This window comes from Poeciliopsis prolifica, unplaced genomic scaffold (assembly GCF_027474105.1).
Source record: "Poeciliopsis prolifica strain line A6 unplaced genomic scaffold, Auburn_PproV2 SCAFFOLD003, whole genome shotgun sequence".
Taxonomy (NCBI): Eukaryota; Metazoa; Chordata; class Actinopteri; order Cyprinodontiformes; family Poeciliidae; genus Poeciliopsis; species Poeciliopsis prolifica.
Window position 1 is genome coordinate 11,595,325 of NW_026562378.1, and position 26,651 is coordinate 11,621,975.

General features: G+C 38.3%; 2 protein-coding genes across 2 annotated transcripts; both read right to left on the minus strand.

Annotated features, from left to right (window-relative positions):
- Nucleotides 1–126: 126 nt before the first annotated feature.
- On the minus strand, nucleotides 127–13,852 carry espl1 (extra spindle pole bodies like 1, separase). Its single transcript, XM_055026704.1, has 32 exons — nucleotides 13,714–13,852; nucleotides 13,491–13,579; nucleotides 13,020–13,322; nucleotides 11,300–12,055; nucleotides 10,923–11,024; nucleotides 10,548–10,659; nucleotides 10,311–10,438; nucleotides 10,024–10,217; nucleotides 9,678–9,920; nucleotides 9,406–9,550; nucleotides 8,989–9,148; nucleotides 8,693–8,832; nucleotides 8,185–8,319; nucleotides 7,932–8,048; nucleotides 7,675–7,846; nucleotides 7,267–7,395; nucleotides 7,021–7,177; nucleotides 6,783–6,892; nucleotides 5,181–6,313; nucleotides 3,983–4,391; nucleotides 3,680–3,811; nucleotides 3,339–3,552; nucleotides 3,058–3,245; nucleotides 2,827–2,954; nucleotides 2,241–2,363; nucleotides 1,933–2,082; nucleotides 1,670–1,837; nucleotides 1,473–1,577; nucleotides 1,254–1,369; nucleotides 1,083–1,166; nucleotides 615–779; nucleotides 127–493 (listed from the first exon to the last, which is right to left on the minus strand). Exons 2-32 carry the CDS (start codon nucleotides 13,569–13,571, stop codon nucleotides 292–294), a joined length of 6,501 nt encoding a protein of 2,166 aa, XP_054882679.1. The 5' UTR covers nucleotides 13,572–13,579; nucleotides 13,714–13,852; the 3' UTR covers nucleotides 127–291.
- Nucleotides 13,853–14,749: 897 nt separating this feature from the next.
- Nucleotides 14,750–24,808, minus strand: pfkmb (phosphofructokinase, muscle b). Its single transcript, XM_055026756.1, has 22 exons — nucleotides 24,508–24,808; nucleotides 23,084–23,157; nucleotides 22,722–22,799; nucleotides 22,297–22,486; nucleotides 21,191–21,356; nucleotides 21,058–21,102; nucleotides 19,831–19,939; nucleotides 19,657–19,752; nucleotides 19,487–19,579; nucleotides 19,279–19,404; nucleotides 18,484–18,548; nucleotides 18,338–18,401; nucleotides 18,082–18,228; nucleotides 17,865–17,935; nucleotides 17,652–17,739; nucleotides 16,800–16,952; nucleotides 16,549–16,713; nucleotides 16,374–16,435; nucleotides 16,163–16,274; nucleotides 15,973–16,072; nucleotides 15,779–15,884; nucleotides 14,750–15,255 (listed from the first exon to the last, which is right to left on the minus strand). The coding sequence occupies exons 1-22, from the start codon at nucleotides 24,791–24,793 to the stop codon at nucleotides 15,114–15,116; spliced, it is 2,538 nt and encodes an 845-aa protein (XP_054882731.1). The 5' UTR covers nucleotides 24,794–24,808; the 3' UTR covers nucleotides 14,750–15,113.
- Nucleotides 24,809–26,651: the final 1,843 nt, after the last annotated feature.

The window sequence follows — 26,651 nt, forward strand, 5'->3', positions numbered from 1 at the left end:
TAAAATGTTAAACCAAGGGATGATTTTTTAAAAAATGCATCTCCATTTAAAATTATGAATACTATAGGTTTACGGTAACCGTTGTATCTGGTAAAAAAAAAAAAAAAAAACACTTGCAAACCAGACTGAATGTGTCACCTCATTTATTCAAAATATGTAGCAATTTTAAAAACAAAATTTTCAAAAAAAATTAGGGTTAGAAAAAAACATTCAGAGTTCATAAAGCGTCATAGGGTTGGGTAAACAAAGTGTTTATTCTGTTTATTGCTAGGTATTTTAAGGCTTCCAGTCCTACTGCAGGTGGATGGGTAGCCCATAGATGACGGGTGCGGCTCCTATGAGGTATTTCAGGTGTGTGGCCTGACGCGATGAATTTATGAACTCCATGAGCGGTGCTCCGGATCCTGCAGAGAACCAGGACTCCAGCAGGACCTTGGTAAAGCGATCGATGTCCCGATCAGTTACATCCCACAAGTTGCCCAAAATAAAGGGGCTAGGAGAAAAACAACACATTTAAAGACACCACAACAATTCAGGCCACAGACTGAATGCAGACACAGTCATCCCAAAAATGAATTACAGCATGTGGATAAAAGCAGAAAGATTCATCTCACCAGCCTGATATGAGGTAGTTCAGAATGATGCCCTGTCCCTCCTGATTGCCTTTGACCGCCAGAGCGGCGCTGCTGCAGCCCAGAAGCAGCGAGGCAGCTCTCATCTGCTGCTTGAGGACCGCCTGGCTGTCCAGAAACCTGGCTCCTGCTCCATGTCCCACATAACTACGGCAAAACGGGGACATTCAGTAAAAAAAAAAACAAAAAAAAAAAAAACGCTTTGTTTCCTCCATCTGATTCACAATAAGTTGCACAACATTTATACAAATTTCAATAAATCTGTTATTTTTTGTGTGTCTACATAGTTAAAGGCTGGGAACATGAGTAGCAGTTGTGTTTTCCATCTAAGATTTATTTTTTTGACAGATGAAAGAGTACAAACTGAATATACAGTGAAGTTGATGAAACATTTTTTACAGTCTAACTGTACATTTAAGGAATATTACCAGAATTTCATCTCAAACTCACATGTACAGATCCTGGGAAGCAACAGCTTCTTGTAGTTGTCCTGAGTCAGGAGCGACACCACACACACCCCGCCAGCCTGGTTTACTTTCACACACACACAAAAGGGTTATCAGTAATGGGACAAAATATAAACTCGTGACTGAAATGTGTCTCATTTAAAATTTGCCTCACGTGGAAAACCACTCCTTGAACCGATCCTGTGCATTTTTCAAATTGGCATCAGGGTCCAGAACGTAAAACACCTTCTTCAGGTCCACACCCTGCCTCAGGACGGACTGAGGATCCGTCTGACGAGGGAAACGTATCCAGTTGAATCATCTCCACGACGCACAACTAATAAGCTACGAGTTGGATCAGCACCACTGATGGTACTAATGATCTAAATCTCACCTCCTTCTGAAAGTTCAGTCCGATCAGAGAATGTAGAGAAGGCATCCGGCTGATGGAGTGAGACTTTAGGGCTGTCATGTTCTCCCATGGCAATCTATGAACATACTGCAAAGAAAACAAGGGGAGGGAAGTGATAAAGACTTTTTCACGAACGCAAAAATCAGTTACATTTCATTTCTGATGCAGGACAATCTGACCTTGTCCAGGATTAGAACCACGTGACCTTTGGCCTCCGTTCTCTCTGAGAGCTGAGACACTGCTGTGCGGAAAAGATGATCACAGGCCGTGTCCCACTTTGGGGAAAGTCCTGATCCAAATCTTTTAAGATCTTCTTCAGAGAGAGAGTGAGAAGCTGAAAGCACAATCTAAGAGACAAAGAATGTGGGCTTAACAGTCGATGATCAAAAAGATAGACCACAGCTTCCATCTCCAACAAAAGAAATAAAAAAAAGCAACATACCTTCAGCATCTTCTCACTCACAGTCACTCCTCTCTTAGATAACGCCTTGCTAAGTTCCTTAGCCTGATCGGTGAGCTGTGGATCTTGTGCAAGAGGTAAAAAAAGGCTCTGCCAGCATCCAAGCATTTTTTCCATTTCTTTTAGCAGTTGCTGAAAAATGACAGTCATTGGTAAACATTTGGTAAGTACTCAAAAGTGAAAACCACGGAATATTAAATATTCTCTGTAGTCGAGTATTTGTCACAAAAAAAAAAAAATCAGTTTTCATAATTCCATTTGACATCAGGTGACGGCACTAAGACCTTTACCTGAAGTCGACAGTCAAGAGCTCGGCGACCCTCCCACCACTTGGCTTTCTCAGCCACGCAGCTCACAGCCTTTTGCTCTGCCAGAATGCTGTCCATCTCCTGGACCAACCACCCAACGGTGAGCTTCACAACACAAAGACAGGGAACATTTTCATATACAGAAAACCAAAACCTCATGACAAACAGCAAATAGTTATCTCAAAAAGCAATTTAATAAGTCATCTCTGTAAGAGTTTCTGCCTTGTGAAAAAACGCTTTGATTCATTGATGTTGACCTTATGAAACGTTTATCGCACCATCAAGGTGCATTCTGAAGAAAAAGTTTAAGTTTCACACTGGAGAGCGAGACTGAAACGGCAACGGGGAATTTTTCAGGAAAGATAAATTTTATTTTATCTGGTATTGGTGCTGAGCTCAATTCGGCTCAGTGAATGCAGCTTTACTAATCTGACGGCCAATATAATGGCCAAGACAACATACTTAAAAACTCTTGTGGCCAAATTTAAAATTTCGTTTTAGATCGTAATTTCTACACATTCTTGGATGAACGTTATTTAAACAGTAAAACATTTTTAATCAATCTAACCTCTTGTTTGGAAGTGGAGATATGAAGAGTGATGGGGGAAGAGTCCTTCTCCAGACGTGTCAGCATTAAGCTTTCCCCCATTTGCCCTGGTTTTACTCCCAGCACGGACATTAAACACACCGTTACTCCTGAACACCAAGACAAAGAAAAATATTGGGATCATTTATCTGTGTTCGACTTCAGAGAACAATATTTAAAGTTAAGAAGCTTTTGAGAATAAACAGTGGCTACCTGGTGGAAGCTGTTGAATTTGTTGGGTAAACTCTTGGCACGGGTTCTTGGGGAAGGAACAGAAGTCTGCAGTGGGGAAGGAAAATATGTCGTCCATCTGACACAGCTTCTCTTCAGTCAAACTGGGCTCATTCAGACTCAGAGCATCCATTTTTTCTGGTAAACTGCTGGACCTTTTTTTCAGTTTTCTAGATATAAAAAAAGCACAATTAACTTATAAAATGTACTACATTAATTTCAATAACCGATACGCTTAAGCGAGTTCAAACATACAAACTTACAGGCGAGAGCTGTTTAAGTAGCGGATTGTGCGATGGCGACTGTTGACTCCCAACGACTGGGCGTGCAACATTGCTGTGCTTTTAGGGTCGCTCTCCCCTGTGGTCAGGGCCAGAAGAGTGCAGAGGCTTGGGTAGATTGTTGGGCAGGGGAAGTGATGAAGAGTCAGCAGTGCTGAGTGCAGCAGAGCCTGAACGTCCTCCACCGAAAGATTGTCTGAGGACCAAAACAAACAGGTGCAACAAAATTAAGAACTTCAATCTTTTCAATAGGAACATATTTCAATTAGATAAACTCTGCAATGGAATACATTATCAAAAATAATTAACTTAGAGTCACATACCTGGCGTGATGTCTGCGTGAGCGATGTTGGTTGATCGATCTTCTGTTGGACGGCCATTGTTTCTCTTTTCAAACAGCCCACCTTTCTCCAAATCACAGTACATATCCCTCCTCAACACCTCAAAGTCGATGTCTGAGGACAGAGGAAAGATTTGATTGCCATCACGTCACACTGGCATTCTGATTAAGAAAACTCAATGAGCTGAAACAAAATGTTTAAAGTTGTTTCAGAAGCTAATCTGATGTCAAAGATGGCAATGTTTTTCTTTCAAGAACAAAACAAACAAACAAACAAAAAACATACTGATGTCTTTAGCTGCAGCTGACTGATTCTCCTCAGCATCAGACGTCCTGAGCTGCTCGATGCTTATGTCTAGGACACCATCAGCTTCTTCCACGATAGTCCTCATGGTGTCCAGCTCATCCTGCAGTTCTTCAGTCTTGGATGATTGTTTTCTGCTTCTTCCTCTTCTGCTGGAAGCAGGCTGACGAAGCAAAGCCTCGTCATCCTCAGAAGAGGCCGGTCGAGGCTTTGCCACGCTCGTTTTTGCTCTGGTTGGCCTCCTGATTGCAGTGTTCTCTGCAGGTGGATCTGTGGCCGTTTTAGGCCTAGCAGCAGCTCTTCTAGATGTTCGATTTTTACGCACATTTGCAGACACTTTGAGGTCTGCTTGGGGAGCTACGTCGGAGTCACTCTCATCGCTAAACTCAACCTGTGACAAGATGAGGAGACAATTTGATGATGAAACATCTAAAAGTTCATTTGAACAAATGGAAATCATTGAGAAGTTTGATTTACCTTAGTAAAACTTAGATTTATTATAGACTACAGTGGAGGTGGACATTTATCATAATGGTCATAAATTATCGTGATAAATTTCTTAATTTTGATTCATCATTTAATGATGTAGAAAATCCATCAAAATTGTCTGCATTGTTGGAATTGTTCTTTTTTACATTTTTTGTCAATGTTTGTTCAACGAGATATATATATATATATATATATATATATATATATATATATATATGATTAAATGCAGATTTATGTAAAAGAAAACTGTTACAATTGGGTACGTTTGTCAAAACCAACATTTGGGTTTTTTGTGGCTGTGATTGCCATTTCATGCAGTTCCAGTTATACATTCACCTAAAAAAAGAGTAATGAATATCTCTTATTGCCACTTTTATCCTCATCTCAATAATACCGCAAAATATTGTGTTAAAACTAATTCTGTGTCACCCATCCCTAGTGTAAGGAATATCAGCGTTTACCAATTTATCACACAATATTCCAGTTAAACATACAGAACTTTGTGATTAAAATGTAACTAGATGAAAAAGTTGAAGAGGTACAAACAATTCTCTCCACTGCAAGCCATAAAAAAAAAAAAAAAAAAAAAAAAATAATTATATATATATATATATATATATATATATAATAATTTGCTTGAGAGGTGTCCAATCATCTTTACGTTCTGACAGCAAATCTGGTTTCTGCTCACCTTGTAGCGTGTTTTCTTAGTCCGTTTCGGAGCCGCAGGCACAGGAGGAACCTTGTTTTGAACTGGTGACACGTCTTCATACACATGAAACTGGAATTTAGTCGTACTTCTCGACACCTTATGTACTGAAGCGTGGCATTGCATATTCTGAACAGGAGTGAAAATCAAAGTAGGAACTACCGTGTTGAAATCAAACACGTCAGAAGAGGACTTAGATTTTGCAACAACTGGCGTCTTGGGAACCATACTCTTTGCTTTGGTTGAGTTGCCGGTGAATTGAATTTTGGATTTGACCGCTTTGACTTTTTTTGGCTCCTGTTTTTTCTCTGCAGCATTCGGGCTTTGAATGGAGGCTTTGGCCTTCTTTAGTTTTAAAGGTGGGACTGAATTCTCCCTGGACTCGATGTCCTTCGGCTCCTTTGGTGCGTTCCATGTCCAGGTCTTTGAAAACAGTTCCTCAGGCCTGCAGCCTTTTTTGGCAGCCAAACTCATCAGTAAAGCAATGGCTTTAGTTGCCATCAAATGCCCTCTTAGAGGTCGCAGCGCAGGAGAGGATGTGGAATCCATAAATGCAAGGCCAGCATCTAGTATTTTCCACAAGCCAGAGACTTTGTTGGCCTTTGTTTGAAGTTCGGCCTGGGCCATGCTCAGGTACACACGGCCCACCACGTCCTGCATCAGGGACGGTTTGGAGATGCCTCTTGCAGGGTTGCAGGGAGGGAAGAGCTCAGTCAGCTTCTTCTTGAGTCGCATGGTCACGTTTTTACAGCAGACTAAAGTTGCCCAGTGAAGCTTAGAAGTAACACTGAGGTCATTTGGATCAAGCTGAAGAGCAAGCTCCGCCTGCGTTGCCGCCCAGTGAGCCGAGGCTCGGCCTAAACACAGCTCTGAGCAGCAGGAACACTGACAATCAGGTTCATGGGTCAGTGAGGAGAGCCAGGTCACAGGTGGAGCTTTAAGGGGCGGAGAGCTGGCCACATCCTTCATGACCACTTCTTTGGCGCTCCACCTGATGCTCAAGATGTCCTTTAGCTCATTTTCCGTGGATGGAAGAGGCGACTGAGGTCTTTGAGCAGGACGACCTTTTCTCGGTTTGATTTTGACATCCGTCCTTTTAACCTGATCTGACAAATCTAAGGGAAAGAGAAGAGTATTTCTATTAATTTATAATCCTGTTACATTCTGCTTGTCTTCTAATTTAGATTTTATTGATGATATGACTTATTGTGCTTCTAGTCACCACATACACTGAGACAAATATAAAAAAGTTAAAAAAGTCTTAAGCTAAACGTTATAAAACTGTGAACAAGAGTAGCATGTTGCTAATTCTGCAAGAGCATTTAAGAGAAGATCCAGTCTTTTTAGTTTCACAATTTTCTAATCATTTGTGAAACTGAATTTTTGGTTTTCATTATCCATGAGCTATGATCATCAAACATGCAAGAAGCAAAGGCTGACATGTTAACTCTATATGTCAAATGTGTATGAGCTTCATATAAAATACATGGAACTTTTTCTGTTTTTACAATAGTCATAGTTTTTGATGTACCATTAATGAGAAAGCAGCTCCTTTTGAATCGACGCCTCAGTGTGTTCACATACCTGCGTCGTGCTCCAGGAGGGTTTTGACAAAATTCAGATCTGTTCGACTTTCTTCCGTTTCCCCCTGCTTCAGCTCCAACTCTGCTTTAAGCACCAAGAACTCCACACAGCTTTAAGAAATAAATACAAAACAAACATGATAAAAACTAACTGCATATTCGATTTACTGCATTACTTGTGCCTAATCAACCAAATGACCAACTTATAACCAGAGCCCTGTGTGGCTCCCCCTGCATACCGGCCAAGTGCTTGCAGCTTGATGGCCAGTTTCAGGGCTTCTAAACACTGGAACCTGGCCTCATTGATGGCACCAGAGCTGCTCCGCACAGCGACCAGCTTTGAGGAGGAGTTCAGCAGCTCTGACAGCAGCTGCCACTTCATGACCAGGTTTTCTCCTAGTTAAAGACGAGAGACTGTGATGAGATCTGGCTGTTCTTGACAAAAGCCAGAAACAGGAAGAGAGGAAAGTGTATTTCGATAATACCTTGGTGAACAAATCGCACTTCTTCATTATGTGCAGTGTTCCAGTACAGGCCTTTTCCCACTAAAGTGACCAGCAAGCTGCAGAGAAGCTTAAGTCCCTCATATATGGCAGTATCAGGAGAAGTTATACCTGAGATATACACAACATATCATTACTTGGCTTTAAGAAAAAAAAAAAAAACATCTTAATACAGCCCCTTGCCGAAGTCTTTACACCCATTTAACGTTTTTATAGGTCAGGTTACATCCATAAATGTTAGGGGATATTTTGTGGGGTCTAATAAAGAGTATTCAAGTTGCTACATATAAATATATATATTATAGAATTAGAACAAAAAAGGTTAAAATGTTTAGAATACGTTTACAGACATTTAGATCCAAAAGTATTGCATGTATGACCTCCACTCACCGAACTGAGAGATGAGGCTTCTTTGGGCTTGAGGCAGCTGACTGACGTCCAGATTCAAATAGGAACCGCAGATCTGCAGAGTCCGCGCTCGCAGCAGGTACCAGTTCTTTGACTGTTTTTCATCATTTACTTCTTCCAGCACTTGACACAGATAAGGGAGTCCAATGCTAATCTAAAATATAGGCAAAAAACCCCAAAACAGAATCAGTACAATAACCTGACTAATCAGCCATGCTGGATGTGCAAAGATTGCATACCTGTCCTATGCTGTAGAAGTACTGAGCCTTTAACAAGACAACCAGAACAGAGATATATGGTGGACCATCATCTTTGGAGTTTGAAGAAAGCATTTTCTCTGCTTCCTCTATCGCAGCCTTGAAATAAATTATAAGTGGATTACAATAGTTATATGGCAGATTTAAGACAAAACAAAACTACCTGTTCCATTTCCTGATTATTGTTTAATATACCAAAAACAAACAAACAAAAAAATAAAAATAAAAAAATCACCAGAGCTAGGTCAGCAGAGCCCAAGTCCAGTAGGATGCTGGCTGTTTGACAGAGAGCTGCAGCACAATAACCAATATCAGGAAGTTCACGGGAAAATTTGATCACAAGGCGGTACGCCTCCAGAGCCTTCAGGGGCTGAATCAGACAAAAAAATAAATAAATCATTTTTTTTTTACCTTTTAATGCAATAAAACTATCGATACCATAAAACGTTTCAAGATCAAATGTAGTTTCTCTTTCTATTATTGTTAAAATAATAAACACCTCCAACTAATTAAATTCAGTCAAGATTAACATTGTATTTTTCAACCCATAAAAAACAGGACGATGAAAGAAACACTGCATGTTTGAGCTTTTCACAGTGAATATTTTTAGTCCATTTTCATATTTGAACATGTAAATCAATTTAACCAGGCATTTCCTCTATATAAATATGCATTTAATTTTATAGCTAGACAAAAAACAAGCAAAGGATATGCATTAGTTATGATACATTTGTTGCCATTACCTTTCCAATGAGTCTGAAGAGAGCAGCAGCAGAAGAAATGGAGCTGCAGGTCTGCTTAGCGTTTCTGACAGCAGGCATGGCTCGATTTTTAAAAAGGTCACTCCAGAACGCCAGAGCTTTTTCTAGTGGCTGACACAGCTCTTGAAAGAGGGAGAAAAAAAAATTTATTCATATTGTTTTATGGCAAAAAAAAAAAAAAATCCAATAAGCCTACAGCAACGACTCCAGAACTGCAACCAAAGTCAATTAAAATTCTAAGATGAGAAAGATGATCAAATGAAAATCAGCCGCCTTACTTTTTTCTGCAGACAGGTTCAGATGAAGCCCTTCATACGCCAGAGTTCTGTCCTGTGTCTTCTGCTTGTCTTCATAATCAAAGTCATTGTTGCCTACAGGATTGGTTGCATCCTCTGTGTTTTCACGGAGCTCTTTACGTTTTTTATCATTTTCAATGGCCTGGTGAAAAAAAGAAAATAATTTACGATTTAGAGTGTTAACCTAAAGCTGAAATCTAAACTACTAGAAAAAAGACAAACATCAGTTTGACAGAGCACAGACACAACGCTGCCAACATTTCTAGTTGTGAAAAACTGTAATGGTGTTGAAACTAATTGACCGCCATCCATCCCTGCTGTTATCGTAATACAAAAAAAAAAAAAAAAAAAAAAAAAAAAAAAAAACAAAAAAACAAAAACAAAACAAAGATCAATCACCTCTTGCAGGTTCTTCTCCAGAGTGCAAATATAAAGCCAGAGTAAGGCTTGTGCTTTGTCATCTTTCAGTCTGTCAGCATTTTCTGAAGTCTCTGGTTCTTCGTCAAGAAGCCGTAAAGCTTCGTTGGTGAAATCAACGGCCATGCTGTGTTGGCAGAAAAAACAAACATAAACTAATCAAGATAGTTCTGTGGTATCAACTTGTTAAAGATAAGAGACAAAGACACTTGTGGATGACGGTTCATTATATTTTCCATAATAAAAATTATTACCAGTCAGTTTGCTCACTGAAATCCTGGAAGCACACCACTTGGGCCATTTCACAGAGGTAAACGGCACGTAGATGTCGGTAAGCACTCTCCTCCTGGCAGATGTCCAGTAGATCACAGAGTGTGTTGTAACGTTCTTGAGCCGTGTCTCTGGTCGACTCCTTATAGGCACGCAGCTCTTCATCCAAAAGGCACAGCATGACTTTCTCCTCAAGGACGACAGCACCAAAACCATCACGTAAAGTCCTGATTTGAACACAAACAAATGCAAAGTCATTTTGTGAATTAATTGCATTCAAAACAAAAAAAAAAAAAGATATAAATATAAATAAATTATATTTTTCTGTACACAAGTCTTATATCCTCGTCGTTGTTAGAGGCGCCGTCGCCCTTTATTTTGACCCAAAGAGATATGGGCTCAGCCATGAGAGTTGTAATTTGGTCCCCCAGGGCCGTCAGCCACACAATTATCCAGTCAAGCGCTCGCTGCAGTTTTCCAGCCCGCCGTGAAGTTTGCACGGCCAGCATGAAGGGTCGATTTAACTGGTTTGCCACAACAGAAAAAAAAAATTCAACTAAATACACAGTATATGTAATATGGGATCTGGTAGAGAGGATCGCATTTGACAAACTTACTCTGTCAGCTGAAAGTGTGTTGGGCCATTTCCTGATCAGATCCTTGCAGACGATTTCCACCAGCGAGAAAGCCTGCTCATACAGGCGCCGATTGAACATGCAACAAGTCAAATTGCTCACAGCAACCACTATAAAGCAGATTATGCACAACAGCTATGATAATCAAATTTCATTCAAATGGCTTATAAAATGATGCAACACTTGACAATCCATATTGAAAAGAAATAAACTGGTCACCTGATTTGCTCAAAAGGCTTTCATTTGACAACTTGTGAAGTTCAGACATCAGCAGCCCAGTTGTTGCTTTGCAATAGAGCACAATCCTGTCCAGGGTGTCAATGTCCTCCAGCTAAGTAAAACAAATCAAACGTATTAAAAACCCAAAACCAAACTGTGTGCATCCAAAGTCGATTCTTACAGAGTTTTTATTAATTTTCTCAAAAACAATAAAAAATTTGGTGCAAGCTTTTTGAACTTTATGAAAAGCCTACACAGCAAGATTTTTAAATTGCTGGTCAATTTTCAAAAACCTGAGAGATCGCAAAATACTAATGTCATTTGTGTTGAGATACATTTTTTTGTTTTTCAAACAGTTTTAAATGCAAAGTTTACCTCTGATGTCTTCATGCTCTCATATGCCAATGCAAAGCCGTGGTAAATGTTCAAACAAAGTGACTTTCGCATGTTTTCCCCCACCACTTTAAATTCTGAAACCTAGAAAAGCAAGAAAATGACAGTTTTCCATTTCTTCTACAGTTTATTTGAACACAGATTTTTAAACCTAATACAGTGTATCTCAATCCCAGTTTCCAGGGACCACTGCCCTGCACGTTTTTCCTTCCAACAGGATGCTGCAGCACTTGATGGTGCAGAGGAAATCATTAAATCATTTGAACAGATGTTATGGAACAGACATCTAAAATATGCAGAGCAGTGGTCCCGGAGGACCAGAATTGATAAACAATGACCCATCAGGAGGCAACACTAACCTTATCAAGCATTCTCAGTGTCCGCTCTTGGTACTCCTCCAGAAACGAAAACAGAGCCAGTAGCTCTGTTCCAGTCAGCACTTTGCTGTGTCCATTTTCAACAGCCCATACCAACAGGTTGCAAACTTCAAGAACTGTGTGACCTTCTCTGAAGTCCAGCTCAGTTGAAACAGATCTTAAAATTCTAGCACAGTGTTTCAAAGCCTCGTGACATTCTTCATCAGCCTTCTTTGCTGAGTGAATTATTATTGCCCATTTGCAGAGAACCAGCGGTGTCATTGGAAAGCCAACACGGTTCACAGTCATGCTCTCCATGTCAGTCAAGAAGCATCGGGCTAGACTGTGGTAGCCGACCTTACAGATTGCCTTCACTGACAGCAATATAATTTCAGATAGCATATAATAACGTAATATTGGTAAATGGTGAATTTTCTCCCCTTCCTCACTGGTTTCACTCCCACCATTAGTTCTCTTAACCATTGTTTTTATTTCCTCCAGAAGATATGAAGCATCCTCCATGGTCAGGACTTCAAAGCTACTCACGAATGCAGCGATGGCATCTTGCATGTATTCGGAGGTCTTCAAGGAAGCAGGAGTTTCTGTTTTTGACTCCAGCAACAATAAGAAGCTATAAGTTAAAATCTGCCAGCGCAGTTTATCTCGAGGATTCAGTGCACTCTTTTCTTTAGCAGCAGAGAGGCCGTTCCAAAACACCGTGAAACAGCTCCGCAGGAGAACATTGCAATCCTCTCCAGTCTACAAACGACACAAAACACATTAGAGCTGACAATGTCAGCAAGGATGGATTTTAAAATAGAACAATTTCCAGTCAACGATGTAGAATCTCTATCAGCAAGAATATATTATTTCGGGCTTTTAATGATGACTGAACTGTTGATCTTTTCTGATATTCCAATTGGAGTACCAATATTTCAATGATTGACAAAAATTCAAAAGTTTAAATTTGTATTTATTTTTCAACCTTCCAGGTTGAAAAATAAATACATGTTCTCACTATCTTCTCTCAGCATGTTGCACCTCAACCACATGTTCTCTGTAGACATAAACAAGTTCCTGGCATAATTGTGGCTAGATATTTTATTATTTTTCTTTTAAGATATTGTAGATTTCACTGGAATATTTGCTGGCAAAGGCCAAGCTTTTAAGAACGATCCACAAATTTTCAATATGATTATGACAGAAGAAATGGGTTGCACATAATTACTAACAACCCACCTTTATTTGTGATTATCCGACATAACTAATCATTGAGAATATGTTTGGAGGAGCCAAGGCTTTCAAAACTTAACATTATACAACTGTCAAGCATAGTGGTGGTAGCATAATGCAGAGGGTCATCTTCACTGTCTGTGGTAAAGGTGTGTTGAACAAAAAGATAAATCATCAAAGAGAAGGGCAACCTTTAAATTATTGAATGCAATCTCAAATCAACAAAACTTGTTAAACAAAACACATCTTAACTACACATTTCTGGAAGAGGCATAATCTCAGGGCCTACAAACTAGATTAGTACCAGGGAATCTAACTATTTAAATAATTACTATCAATTATAAGCAGCATTTTCAAAAATAAAGCCAGAATTATGCCATAAACATGTTGGGGGCTGCAAAACTGATGTTCCTGTGTAAAATTCATGATTGAAAACCCCAAATAAACAACATTTAAGTCAAAGATGACTGCCAATCTTGACGATACACACCTCTTGCACTTTTGAAATCCTGCAGCAAAGGATTCCAGCCAGTTGACCGCAAAGAGTGTATTCCCCTAAGGAGCACAGGTTCTTGACAACATGGAAAAGGATCATCTCCATGTATAACGGACTGTGCCGCGGCACAATGTTTACAGAAGTATCATAGGCATGAAGAATCAGCTCCACCAAATTCACCAACTCCTTGGCGTGGTCAGAGTGACAGGATGTAAGTCCGAGCTGATGGTTGCAAGCTCTGATAATCCTGTCACATAGTACGCGAACATTAAGTCCAGGATTACTACTCGCATATTTCTAAAGAAGAAGACGAAAAAGAAATGTTTTAGTGTAAGAAAATATCAGTCAACTTAACACAGATTGGATGTATTTTTGTAGGATAACTGATTAGCTGATGTAATTTACAGTAGAACTGATTCACGTAAATCTGCGAGGTAAATCTAAGCATTTGGTTGTTATGCCAACCTCAAATTCCTGAGACAAAAGCCGCGTCTCTTCAACAGAGACAGTCCTCTTGATGTAGTCTTCCACTTTCAAGCACTTCATGTCGACTCCTATAAAAGACAAATCATTAAACGACACCTCCTGCCCAAACCGTGTCTAATAAAGTGACGAGCTACTCTTTATGTCCCTGCGGTTCAATATAACGCTGGTGTTTAGCTAAAGTCTGAAAGCAGCATGAACTCACTTGATGTATTCACTATTGGCGGAAATATTGTCCTCACGGCCGAAAAATTAGACAGTTGTTCCTCATAATTAAAGTTTGAAAAGGACTTTATAAAGAAACTTTCAGTTAGGTTTGTGCTCCATTTCCCAACGGCACCCGCGGCACACTGTTTTTGAATGATCTCAGCGAACCAATCACAAACTGTCAAGGAAACGCTTGGAATTATGGGTGTTTTATTTTTAAAGAAACATGCACAAGCCTGTTTAAGAATAGACCACGAAATCCCATATATATATATTATATATATATATATTATATATATATATATATATATATATATATATATATATATATTATATATATATATATATATATATATATATATATATATATATATATATATATATATATATATTAGTTTTTTATATTTATATTAGTTTTTTATTACTATATATTAGTTTTTTATTACTATATATTAGTTTCGGCTATTACTTTCAGATATTTAAATAAATAGCATGACTTCATTACATTTACTCGTCAGGTTTTTATAGCGTGCAACAGGGTTTAAACATTTGGTAAACTAATTCACTGGACAATTGAGACAGGTTTAAGAGGCGTCCATTATTACAGAGAAAATATGATACTTTTTTTTCAATTTATCATGTTTAACTTAGCTTTAAACAAACATAATTAAGCATGGATATTAAGTGTGCAAAATATATTTTCTTCAAATTTAAATATTAAAAAACTGTACATTTTTAATGTTTTCATTTTCTTCTTTTACCCTCATGATTTAATTCATGCTGCAACACCAAATGCTATGCAAAAATCTTGAAATAGAACAATTTTTCTATATCTAAAGACCAAATGAAATTTCATTTGGTCTTTTTCTAAAGACCAAATGAAATTTGGTCTTTAGAGATATTCTCTTATATGTTTTATTCTCAAGTGAAGATCAGAAACTGCAGGGCATTTAAAAGCTAAAGTTTCTCACTCACACAATGCATGGTTAAATGTTGGTATTCTAAAAAATGAAGAAAAAAAGGAAACTAGAGAGTCAACTTGGTTAATTTTTAATTTTTAACAAAAAACTTAAACGGGAGACACATTTTTTATCACCAAAGCCAAACTTCAGAAAATCTATTAAGGGACATTGTAATTTAGGCATTTATAATTTCTAACTAACTTAGCATGAAACAAGAAATCAATCAAAATTTAAATTTCCTAAAATTCAGCTGTTTGTACAATTTAGCAAATGAATTTCACTCAATTTATTTAAACACTGACAGTGTGATTTGTAAGTACTTGTTGTTAAACAATATTTTTATGTTAATGTCTTTATTATTGCACAATCCTCAAGTCAGAGTTTACAAAGTACTTTAAAAAGAAGACAATGAACTGATTTTTCTTGAGAAGAAAAGCTACTGAGGAACTAAGCCTCTCTTCTTGATGACATGTTCCATTGCAGTCCTCTCTGAGGTGTCCAAGTTGATCTTGTACTTGGCCAAGATCTTCAAGATGGGCCTCAGCTTCAGCCACCACTGAGTCTTTGGAATACGGTGTCTGCAAAGGACAATGCTTATCAGTGAAAAAGTCTAAAGACAAAAAAAAAATTGGGGCGGATTTAAATGAAGGGCCAACACGCATCACTGAGATATGTTAAGGAATGTTTACATGGCCCTGTCAAAATCAAAACCAACATCCAACTGAGAATCAATACAAAGACTTTGAAATTCTCCATTAAATTTGACTACAATTAAGCAAATTTGCAATGAACAAAGTGAAGAAAGTTCAGTTTTCATAATTCAAAATGATTGTTGTAACTGAACCAAAAGGTTGTTTAATAAGGTAACTGAAGTAAAGTTGTTGAACAAATGTTTATGACACAATTTTCAAGCTTTACTTTGTAAAAAGATTTGAGAAGACATACATTTCTTCCACTTTACAATGACATCCTACTTTGTGATTGTCTCTTAGGGAAAATTGGAGTAAAATATATTGTAATTTATGCTTGCAAAATCAAAAATGTAATAAGTCCAAGGGATTTTAATACAGGGTACTCTAAGTAAAGTTAATAGGGTATTACTCAATGTCAGTCTCAGTTCTTAGGTCTGCCAAAGGCTGGAACACCAACGCTCTTTTCCTCATTCCCAGCACACAGGCTGAGTCCTTTGAGTTGGCAAAGATGCGACCTGCAGGTTTAATTTAGAAACAGACATTTTAGAGTCAAAAAGAGCATACTTTGTTCAAACTATAAACAAGAAGCTTTCAAACACGCACCATGTCTGTAGCATTCCTTCAGCTTGTCAGTCAACCAAAGCACAGACTTGATTCCCATCTTTGTGCCAAAGTTCCTATCAAAAGGACTGGGTGTTCCACCCTGGGAAGAAAAAAACATTGTATCTTTCACAGTGGCTGCACCAAACTATGAGAAGTGGACCAACAAACAGAGAATCACAGAGTAACAAACCTGCTGCATATGACCAAGAACATTTTTTCTGCAGTCAAACACGCCCTTCCCCTCCTCTGAATACAGGTTGAAGATGAAATCAGTCGTGTAGTTTGCGTTGCACTTCTCATTTCTGAAGCAAATGTCAAAGTTTCAGACGAGACATAAACACCATCTAATAGCAGTGAATGTGAGCAGGATGAAAAAAATTGTGGTTTTATTTCCCACAAACCTCAGAATTAGCCCCCTCTTCACTGTTGTCTTCATCTTTTCCACCAGATGATCAACGTTCAGCTACAAACAAATCATCGATCAGACTGACAAAACTATCTGGCCATCTCTCACTGACGAATGTTATGATTTTGTTTCTTTTTATCTTTTGGTCCTGAGAAGACATACAGACAGACCTCGAGGTCATGGATGTTGAACGGTTCCTCATAAATGTAGGCCGCATCTGCTCCAGATGCCAACCCAGCCATGGTTGCCAGGTAGCCACAGTATCCCCCCATGGTCTCAATAATGAACACTCTCCTCTTGGTGCCGGCAGCAGACTGTTTGATCCGGTCACATGTCTGCAGAACGTGAGCAAGAGTCAGGAAACAACAATGAGTGAAAAAAACCTGATCACTTCATTGTTTCTACACAGACAGATGTTTACCATGGTTATGGTGTTGAGGGCTGTGTCTGCGCCTATGCTGAAGTCAGATCCAGGGATATTATTGGAGACGGTAGCAGGAACAACGACGAGGGGAATACACAATTCCTCGTACTTCTCTCTAGCTTCCATCATCTCGAGACCTCCCAGGAATGCCTGTGAGGAGGAAAGCCATAACTCAAAAGGACATGCTTTTTTTTTTTTTTTTCAAGAATTGCAGGATTCAAGTTTATAAAAACTCCTCATTGGCAAGAATTACATTTTATTGGGGCTTTTACTGACACATTTAAACATTCCTTTCTCATTACAGAATGGGTATACGTCTCTAGTGAGTTTAAAACATGTGAACTCTTGCAACCCAAATATGGCATACTTAAATACATCCTCACTAATGTTTGGTTAAATATCCCACAGCAATTTTGTAGAGTAACAACACACATTTAGTTAACAGCAATTTCAGCTGGATATTTTATATCTTTTCTCATCACAAATGGTGGAGCTCACTGTATACTATCCTTAAAAAAGCTGGGCTAAATCAAGAAACAAAGCTATTTGAACGATACCAGCCAGAATTAAGCCATAACTTTATAACTACAAGAACCATGCAGTTCCCTAAGGGACATTAAACCAGTGGTTACTTGGAAAGACACAAATTTATATTGAACTGTATGCAGAATTTTGACCCTTTAAAAAGGTAATTTTTTCTTACCTTCAAAGGTAAGAAAAAATTAAGAACAGTTTCAAACTTGCCCATGCTTACTGCATTAACCTTTTACACCTTTGACTGATTTTGTTGCTGAAGTCAAATGGACTTTGTAGCATTTTAAAACTGAAGCAGAGTCAAAAGTGTCTCACCTCAAAGCCTCCGATAACGACAATACCATGGATGTTGAACTTTGTGATGTTCAGACTGATCTCCTCCAGAAGCTGCTTAGGCAGTGTCCTTCATAACAAAAATAATGAACATCACATCATGTCAGTACAGATTTAGATTTTCTTTAAGGCAACCAGTATTCAATAAAGTATTAAAGAATCTATTGAAGCCCAGACCTTTTTGAACTGGCTCACCTCTTGGTCCCAAGCATGGAACCGCCCTTTCCAGTCCATCCTGCCACTCCAGACCAACCAATTGGCTCAATCTGTACATGAAATCAGACCAATTTGTCTCATTATATGTTCAGGTTTTATATTGTGATGATAAAACAAGATTATGTCCGAATAATCCATTGTTATTCATAAGGACAATGCTCAACATGTCTCATTTACAGCTGATCTAATACATTACCATCCCATGTGCCAAGCCATCGAAGCCTTCATGCACCGCCAGCATCTGGTGGCCCTGAAGGAGCCCGACCCTGACTGCTGCACGTACTGCAGCATTCATTCCTGCACATGGAGCGCCGACGTTCAGTATCGCAATGTTGATATTGCTCTGAAATTATATGTGTGTATATATTTATATACATGTGTATATATTTATATAACCCTCACCAGAAGACTTTTGGAAAATGTCCACTAAATCTAAAGGAGTAGTTTCAAACCTTTGTTTCTGGAGGGTTCACATGGGCAAGCATTTTATACGTGTTCCAGTTGTTCTCAAAGCTCCTGTTGTGAGAAAAGCAAAAGTGAACATTCATTTGAAAACACAGTGGGTAGAAATTAAAATTGATATAGGTGCATGCCTTACTTTCCCCTGAGCATCACCGCATCGTCATACCGTCCTTCAGCCATGGCTGTGGTGACGTCTTTAGTCTGGTATGAAAAGCAAATACATAAGTTTTAATAAAAATTTTTTAAGTCAATCAAAACCTTTGAAAAAACATTTGAACTATTTTATATTTTGCTATATTACAATGGGAAACTTTAATATATTTTGTTTTAATTTTATGTGATAAAAAATGCTAAATAGTGCCTAAATATGAAATGAAAGAATAATTATACAATTTGAAAACTGTGGTGTGAGTTTGTATTTAGTCCCCTGAATAATCACCTGTCATTGGAATTACAATAGTTTTATAGGGGTGGATAAGGAGTGTCTGGTAAATTAAATTTTAGACATTTGTCAGACGTTATCAGATAAATTTGAGCCTGAACTTTGAATGGACCATTTCAACACATGCACATACTTGGATTTAAACCATTCTACTGTAGCTCTGAATTTATTTAGATTGCTGATCTACAGGAAGATGAACCTCCATCCCAGGTTCAAGGATTTTGCAAGTTTTAACATTTTCTTTTCCACCTTCCCAATATATTTGACCATCTTTTCTGATCCTTAAAAAAAACATCCACTGAGAATAATGGTGCCATCTCTGTTTTAACACTGAATGATGCAAACATAAATTCCAATAAAATACATAGAGTGACAAAATTACAAACAACAGAATTTACTGTCTTTTCAAGTCACTGCAGAATCACAGTTTTTACCTAATGAACACCTGGCAGACTTAATGTTTATGAATGTATCTCCATGCTGACTTACCACTTGCACACACTCCATTAGAGGCAGCCGGACAGCCATGTTTCCAGACAGGCTGACCACACATGCAGGAGTATCTGGTGTGGCTTCCAGCAGAGCCATGACAGCCTCCACACCCATCCTGCTTGCCTGGGTTATATTAAAAACAAGAGGCTCTAACATGATCAATAAATGTTATAAAAATGACTAAACTGGTTTATTGAGGCATTACCAGGATCCTGTCAAAAGCAGAGGGGGTTCCTCCTCTTTGCACATGGCCCAAGATGGTGGTTCGGGTGTCGAAGCCCAGCTGCTTTGACACCAGCTTGAAAAAAGACATTCTTTATGAGAAAACTTCCTGGAATAGTTTGTGCTTATTTCCTAGTATTCTGGTGCACTGACCTGTTTGACTAGGTCACAGGTGATTGGTTTTCCTTTGCGATCTATTGCTCCCTCTGCAACAATGATGATATTCAAACGGGAACCACGAGATCTTTGCTACAATAGGGCAGGTAAAGATTTAGGGCAGAAGCCAAATTAAACATAAATATGAGTCTAAAGAGCAAGAAAATTTACATTTGTAAGCCTTCTACACAGATGTTCCTCCCATCCGTCATCTGGAGGCATCTCTGGGATGAAGACCCAGTCGGCACCACAGGCCAGAGCAGTCACCAAGGCAAGGTAGCTGTACACAATAAAATGTTATTGCAACATGGAATAACATTTTAGAAATAGCTGTTTAAAGCTTTATTCTGACTGTACATGTGGAAACTTTGAAGAATAGCTATTTCTCTCTAGGTGTTTCCTGATCTACACATCTGCTTCAATTGAAAGACATGTTCTGGTGCTTCCTATTCTGAAGAATTGATGGGCCCGTACATCAATAAGGCGTTTACTAATTATTAGTTTAAAAATGCTTCAATTAGAGGATTTTAGTACAGAAATGTGCATTGATCCCATCCATTCCATTGTTGCACCAATTGCATTTTTATTATTATTGTCCTGCTGGAAGGCAAACCTCTTCAGTCTTTGGCAGTCTTGCACAGGTTTACTTCCAGGTTTGGTTTGTTTTTTACCTCCATTCATCGTCCCATCAGCTCTGATCAGCTTTGTTGTTCCCAGTACAATCATGGTAATTTGAAGTGTTTTTTTCTTTTCATGCAATATGTTTTTATGCAGTTTAAAATATATAATTTTGCTGTCATTTGAGCATCAAGTTTGCTGTTGCTCTCACTGCTTCTGGAAAAATGCAAATGGGATTTCTCATGGTTTTCTCAGCAAGGGTTTTCTTGTTTTCGCACATCTATAGAGCTCAGATTTGTGGAATGCACTAATACTACTGTCAACAGATTCTCACAATTGTGAATCTCTGCAGCTCCTCCAGAGTTACTGCAGATCTCCTGCTGCTTCTTTGAGTATGGCTTCTTGGTAGACTTAGTTTGCCATATTTTTTTCCATTTTGCAAAGATGGACGGAACAGTGCTTTGTGAAGCATTCAAGGCAACCTAAATGTCTCCATGTCTTTCTCTCTGGTCTGTCTGCTGTGCTCCTTAGTCTCCATCATGTTGCTGTTTCACAAATGCTCTCTGACACCTGAGGTCTTCAAGGAACAGCTTCCACTTCAAACTTATGCACAACCTTGTGTTGGTCTACCATGTAAAATGTTTTCAGAGAAGGATTTAGGGTCACTTTTCTCTTCTTAGATTAAAATCAGAATTTGTCTTGTTTCTTATTTTAGTTATGTGGTTGTTATGCGAAACTTTATTCTAATTCTTCTAAAACACACATGAAACCTGTACTCACCCACAGTGCCTACCCATTACCTCCAAGATGAAGGTCCTCTGGTGACTGCACACAGAAGCACTTATTGTCAAAAGCCTGCAAACGTTTCATCTGATGCTTCTGTCTTTGAACATTTTAAAACCAACATGCTTACCTCTGTGCCGTGGTTGTGATGGCATCTACTATTTCAATAATGCGATGCAGGGCGCTGTCAGTGCCAATGGTCATATCAGTCCCACAGAAATCATTGTCGATGGAGCCCACCATGCCGACAATGTTGAGGTGGGAGGAGTTCTTTGCTTCATTTGCTGTGATTTTTCCTGAAACCGGATTCAAACATCTTTAAAAAATAATACTTATATAGCATATTTATACTGACCATTTTTTTTTAGAAATCTTGCATTCATATTGTGCACTGTAAAACATCTGAGCCACATTTCATTGTGACTGTCTTCTACTTTTGTAGTCAAATAAATTTAGCAAGCTTTAGATTTTGAACCTATACTGTGAAATTGTGAAAAACAAACTTAGTAAGTTGTGCTAACTTGTTATTAATTTTGTCAAACCTCCAAGTCCTGAACAAACTTGAATTTTTAGGTCAGTAAATAAAAAACTGAAAGAAGAAAAAGAGAGGAACTATTTCTCAGAATGCTTAGCGGCTTGTTTTTATAACCTTGTGATGCACCAAGCGTGAGATGGAAATAAGTTACATTTATCTGATTCTTGTGTGTTTTTCCAGGCAAATGGTCATTTATGTACAATTTTCAGTTTGCAAACTTTGAGGATGATGTCATGTTCATGCTAAATGTTTCTGAACAAAATTTATTTTGACGGTTAATAAAATTCATTATCTCATCAGAAATTTTGTTCATGCAATTTGAAACAATAATTTAACTTATTTGAAAGTAAAATAAATAGTTATTTCAACTTGATATAGTGAGTGAAAATAAGAGAAAAGTGTGAGCTCTTTAACTAGGTGAGGATTGTATTTTCTTGCATATTGTGAAATAGTTATTTGGTTTAAATTGCAGCATTAAGTTAAAACTCACATGTCAAGATTAATAAACCCAAAAAACTATTTTTAGACACTTGTCTCTTGTTGTCAAATCAACTTTTCAAACTTTAAGTTCTGAGTTAAAACCAAAAGAATTTTCTTTCTGACTTAAATGACATTTTCAAGGCAGCAGGTGGACTTTCATTTTCAACTTAAACCACCTTCAAATGTTTTACAGTGTGCAGCTCTTTGAAGGTGGATCTCACCTGCTTTAACCAGGTCGGCCAGCAGGTCTTTCCACTCCGTCCTGAACTGGTTGGCACCTGTGAGACTGCCATCACCTCCAATGACGCACAAGTTGGTGATGCCCAGCTTGACTAAGTTACAGGCCGCCTTGGTGCGCCCCTCCTTAGTGCGGAAGTCCTGACAGCGGGCGCTACCGATCACAGTCCCACCCTGACGTCCGACAAGGAGAAAGGATTTTAGTCTGAAGAGCACAGCTCGGGTGGTGGAATTGGAAACCTTCACACTCGTGTCGCTGAAGTGTTGCTTTCTAATGAACCTTGGCATTTAACTGACTATTTGACCTTCAACGCTGCACCACAGAGAGTAAAAGCTGGACTGTTAGTACATGTGAGAGACTATATATATAGTGCACAAATGATCATTGCCTGTGTGTGTTCGTACTCACCAGCTGCAGCATCATTGACACACTTTCCCAGGTAGCTGGGCGGATATTGTCTCCCCCGTCAACCAGGCCCTGGTAACCCTGGTAACAACAACTACGTCACCATACAGCAGAAAACTACCCCTTTAAAAATAATACTTGCAATGAAGCAACTTCGTGTTCGTCACGTTCTTTGTTTTCACTTTAGTTCTACTAACACTCCTGAATGAAAGATTGAACCATTGAAGTGATGCTGCTGAATAATAATTAAAATACTCTATTGTTTTTCTCCGTTTTCATAAAAGTAGAACACATATAATAATTGATTATTTTAATTTGTTCAGGTTATATAATTTTCTGTAGTAATGGATAGAAGCAGTACCAACCTCATGGACGAAGTAAACCTTGGCTCCAGTGTACAACCCCACTCGAACTGTGGCTCTCACAGCCGCATTCATTCCTGCATGAACAGAGAGGGGATCTTAATTTGCACCATCCTTGTAACTGGAATTTCTTTTTTTAAAATACATTTTGGGACATTGAATTATCTTATAACTTCTTTCAGTAATGAATTTTTCTGTTGATGAAGCCCAGGCAAAACACATTTTCCTTTGAAGGTTTAACAGGTTTGAACAGTATTGCACTGTAAATTTGGGTCCCTCTTACTATAATTTTTAAGTAACAGAAAGGCCATTAGTGTGTATTATTTCCATGTAACCCACTTGATAAAAAACAAACAAACCTGTCATTAAGTGCAAACTTTAATTTCACCTTCAAATCATAACATTTACAGCTTTCTTTCAGCTTACATGTTAAGTTGTGAGTTTTCTGAGTCTGAATGTTGAATCACTCGACTGTTGAAAAATTTCAGAAATGCCACATTTGGCTCCTACGAAAAACTTGTGAATACGAAACATCAGATGAAAGCCACAAGTGCGACAAGGCAATTAATACCACAACAAGACAGTATGAACCTCAATGCGGTCGTCTCAATGAAGGCTTACTTAAAGGACAAGCTGCGGGTTGATTAGCTCAAAGGCTGCCAAAAGCATATCCTCTTACAGTGCAAAAGGAAAGAGGTATAGGAAGGAAGAGCAGTACTGCTTTCTTGACCTGCCTCACTAATCTACACATAGGAAGGAAAGGTCATGCTTCTAAAATTAGCAGTCATAATTGTTGCATTCCTTGAAAGAAATTAGGATTATTTTACAGAAAAATGCATATTAAAAGACAAAAGTTGCGATGAAATCAATGTGTAGTTTTGGTTTTGCATTTGAGATTGTGTCCAATGTTTGAGAAAGTTCACATGGTAAACCGAAGAGAGAAATCTCAGGCTCTCACATGCTGACACATCAGCTGTGTGGGGTCACTGGCAAACCTTTTAAAGGTCACTTTGGACATATTCCTCATCAAGTTAAAGGTCAGAATATCGTCTGCTGTTCTCCTTCGTTCTAGCAAATCATGTCTCCCTTTTACCTTACTGAGTTTTATGACTTCTAGGAGAAATTACAGAGCATAATACATCTTTAAAAAATACAGGATTTGATGGGGAGAATTAAATGTTTGAACATAGTAGTGTGTTTAAAATAATTTCTATTTACTAATGAAGCATCAAAAATAGTTTAGGAAGTGAATGGGAGATTAAAAATAGTCCTGTGTGAGCAGTGAATAGCTAGTCTGACCTCAAGTAGCAATGTCATTGATATTAAAGGCTTGAAAAAATATGTTATTTTTAAAATATTGACTTTATTAGCAGGTCCTCCGAGTCCTTGTTTTGCACAATTGTACATTCTGGAAAGCCTGCACTTACCCTGAGCATCGCCTCCAGAAGTCAGCACTGCAATCGCCCGACCCTCGCCCATCTTAGTGGGGTCGGTTTTAACGGGTTGCGCCATGGTTCTGGATGTGGTCCTGGTCCTGGTTCTGAAGCTGGCTGACAGAAAGAGGCCCTGAGTGTAAAAATCTCTGCTGCTCTGCTGAACTCTGAGGAGCTCAAGGTGCCTCTGCAGTAACCCAGTCTGCCTGGTATGAAAAGTGAGCGCAGTTGCAAAAGTGCCCAGCTTAACTACTCCATTGGCAACCATGTAGGCACACATAGTTGTGACGGATTTAGACACAAACACACACTTACAGTACAGAACACACAGCTAGTTAGAAATATTTAACACTCTCATCCTTCATATTAAACTAAAACTGATTTTATGATTTTGAGATGCTTGTTATTTAAAAAAAAATATATATATATTTGCCTCTCAGAAATTAAAATGTAAAACCAGCTACATTTTGTCAATGGGAGAGTATAGACTTGTACAGTATTTTCTTTAATTAGTACTGGTCATTCTGGCTTAAAACCTGGTAGTACTTTGAATTTACACTCAATGTTTTTGAGTATGAAAAATACAACTTTTTGTACTCACAGTGTGTTAGACCATACCTATCTTGTGGACATTTTGTCCTTTAATTGCCTTTAATGCCAACAGGAACTTTTTCTACTTAAAGCTAAAATAGGATTTTTAAGATTATTTATCCCCAAATTTCATAAAGCGTTAGATACAAAGAGAAACACACAGCTGTCTAATGTGTAGGTATAAAGGAAGTTGGCTGATTTCTCCCATGTTTTTCTTAAAAAAAGATTTTAGTCTTCAGGCTTCATAAATCTACAGCTTTTTCTTCCTTTTTCTTGAATATGGATTAAATTTCATACCTTTCTCCAAAAATGTCACTAATCAAAAGATACATTTTTATACACACATTTGTTAAATAGTTTGATTGCAAAAGGACAATTAAAATTCAGAGATCCCACATACAGATGATGTGTAAGTGGTACTGATAGAGCAAGACGCTGTAATGAGCTCCAGACTAGTGAGGCTCCTGTCTTGATTTTAAAAACTTGACTTAATATCTGCAGTTGAAGATACCTTGATGGTTGCCCAGTTTATGTTTTTAGAATTTTATTACACATCGGCTACATCAAACCACAGTTTGTGTTTTGCAAACAGATTTATACCCATTAAGCCTTTTTTCATTTGCCACATGATATAAAATAGTAGAGTTGTACCGAAAAAGATAATAATAATAATATTTTTTTAAAATAAAGTATGAAATATACTTGGCATTGATACATATTGTAGAACAACCTCCTGGTATAATTATTGCTGCAAGATCTTTAAGAGGGCTATGCCTCTGTGGTCCTTGCACATTTGAAAGCTGATTTTTTTTCTTATAACCACTAACACATGAAACTGCATTTATCTCAGTCATGTTGTTCTAGTTGAATGTTTAGTGTTGTTGTCCTGCTGGAAAGTGAACCTCTGCCTTGTTTTGCTGCATATAAATTTATTTTCTTCCAGGATAATCTTGTGTTTTGCTCCATCCATCTTCCCATCAACTCTTACAAACGTCTTTGTTCCACCTGAAAGAAAGCAGCCACATGGCATGGTGATCATCATCACCATGTTTCTCTGCAGAGGTGGTGTTTTCTGGGTCTTAGTTTTCTTCACTGTTGACATTTTGAATAACAGACAAGAAGCTTGGTCTCATCTGATAAAAGGACTTTCTTCTGTGTGATTGTTGTCGCCTACAAAAGTTCTGCTGATTGCGTGTTTCAGTAATGATCTTCCTCTTGTCACTCTGCCATAAAGATCAAATTTGCGGAGTGCACATAGTTGTGCTGTCTACAGATTCCTCCCTGTGGAGCTGTGGACTTCTGCAGGTCCTCCACAATTACCTGTTGGCTGCTTCTAAGACCAATGCTCCCCTTGCTTTGCTCAGCCTGTCAGTTCAGGTAGATGGATGAGTCATGGTAGGTTTGCATTTGTGCCATTGTCCTTTCATTTTCAAATGACAGAACTGTCTCTGTAAGATATTTAAATTTGGCTGCAATGTGACAAAATGTGAAAAAGTTACAAGGGATTCCAATTTTGTTTACAATGCAAAAAATGTTAATTAATTTTT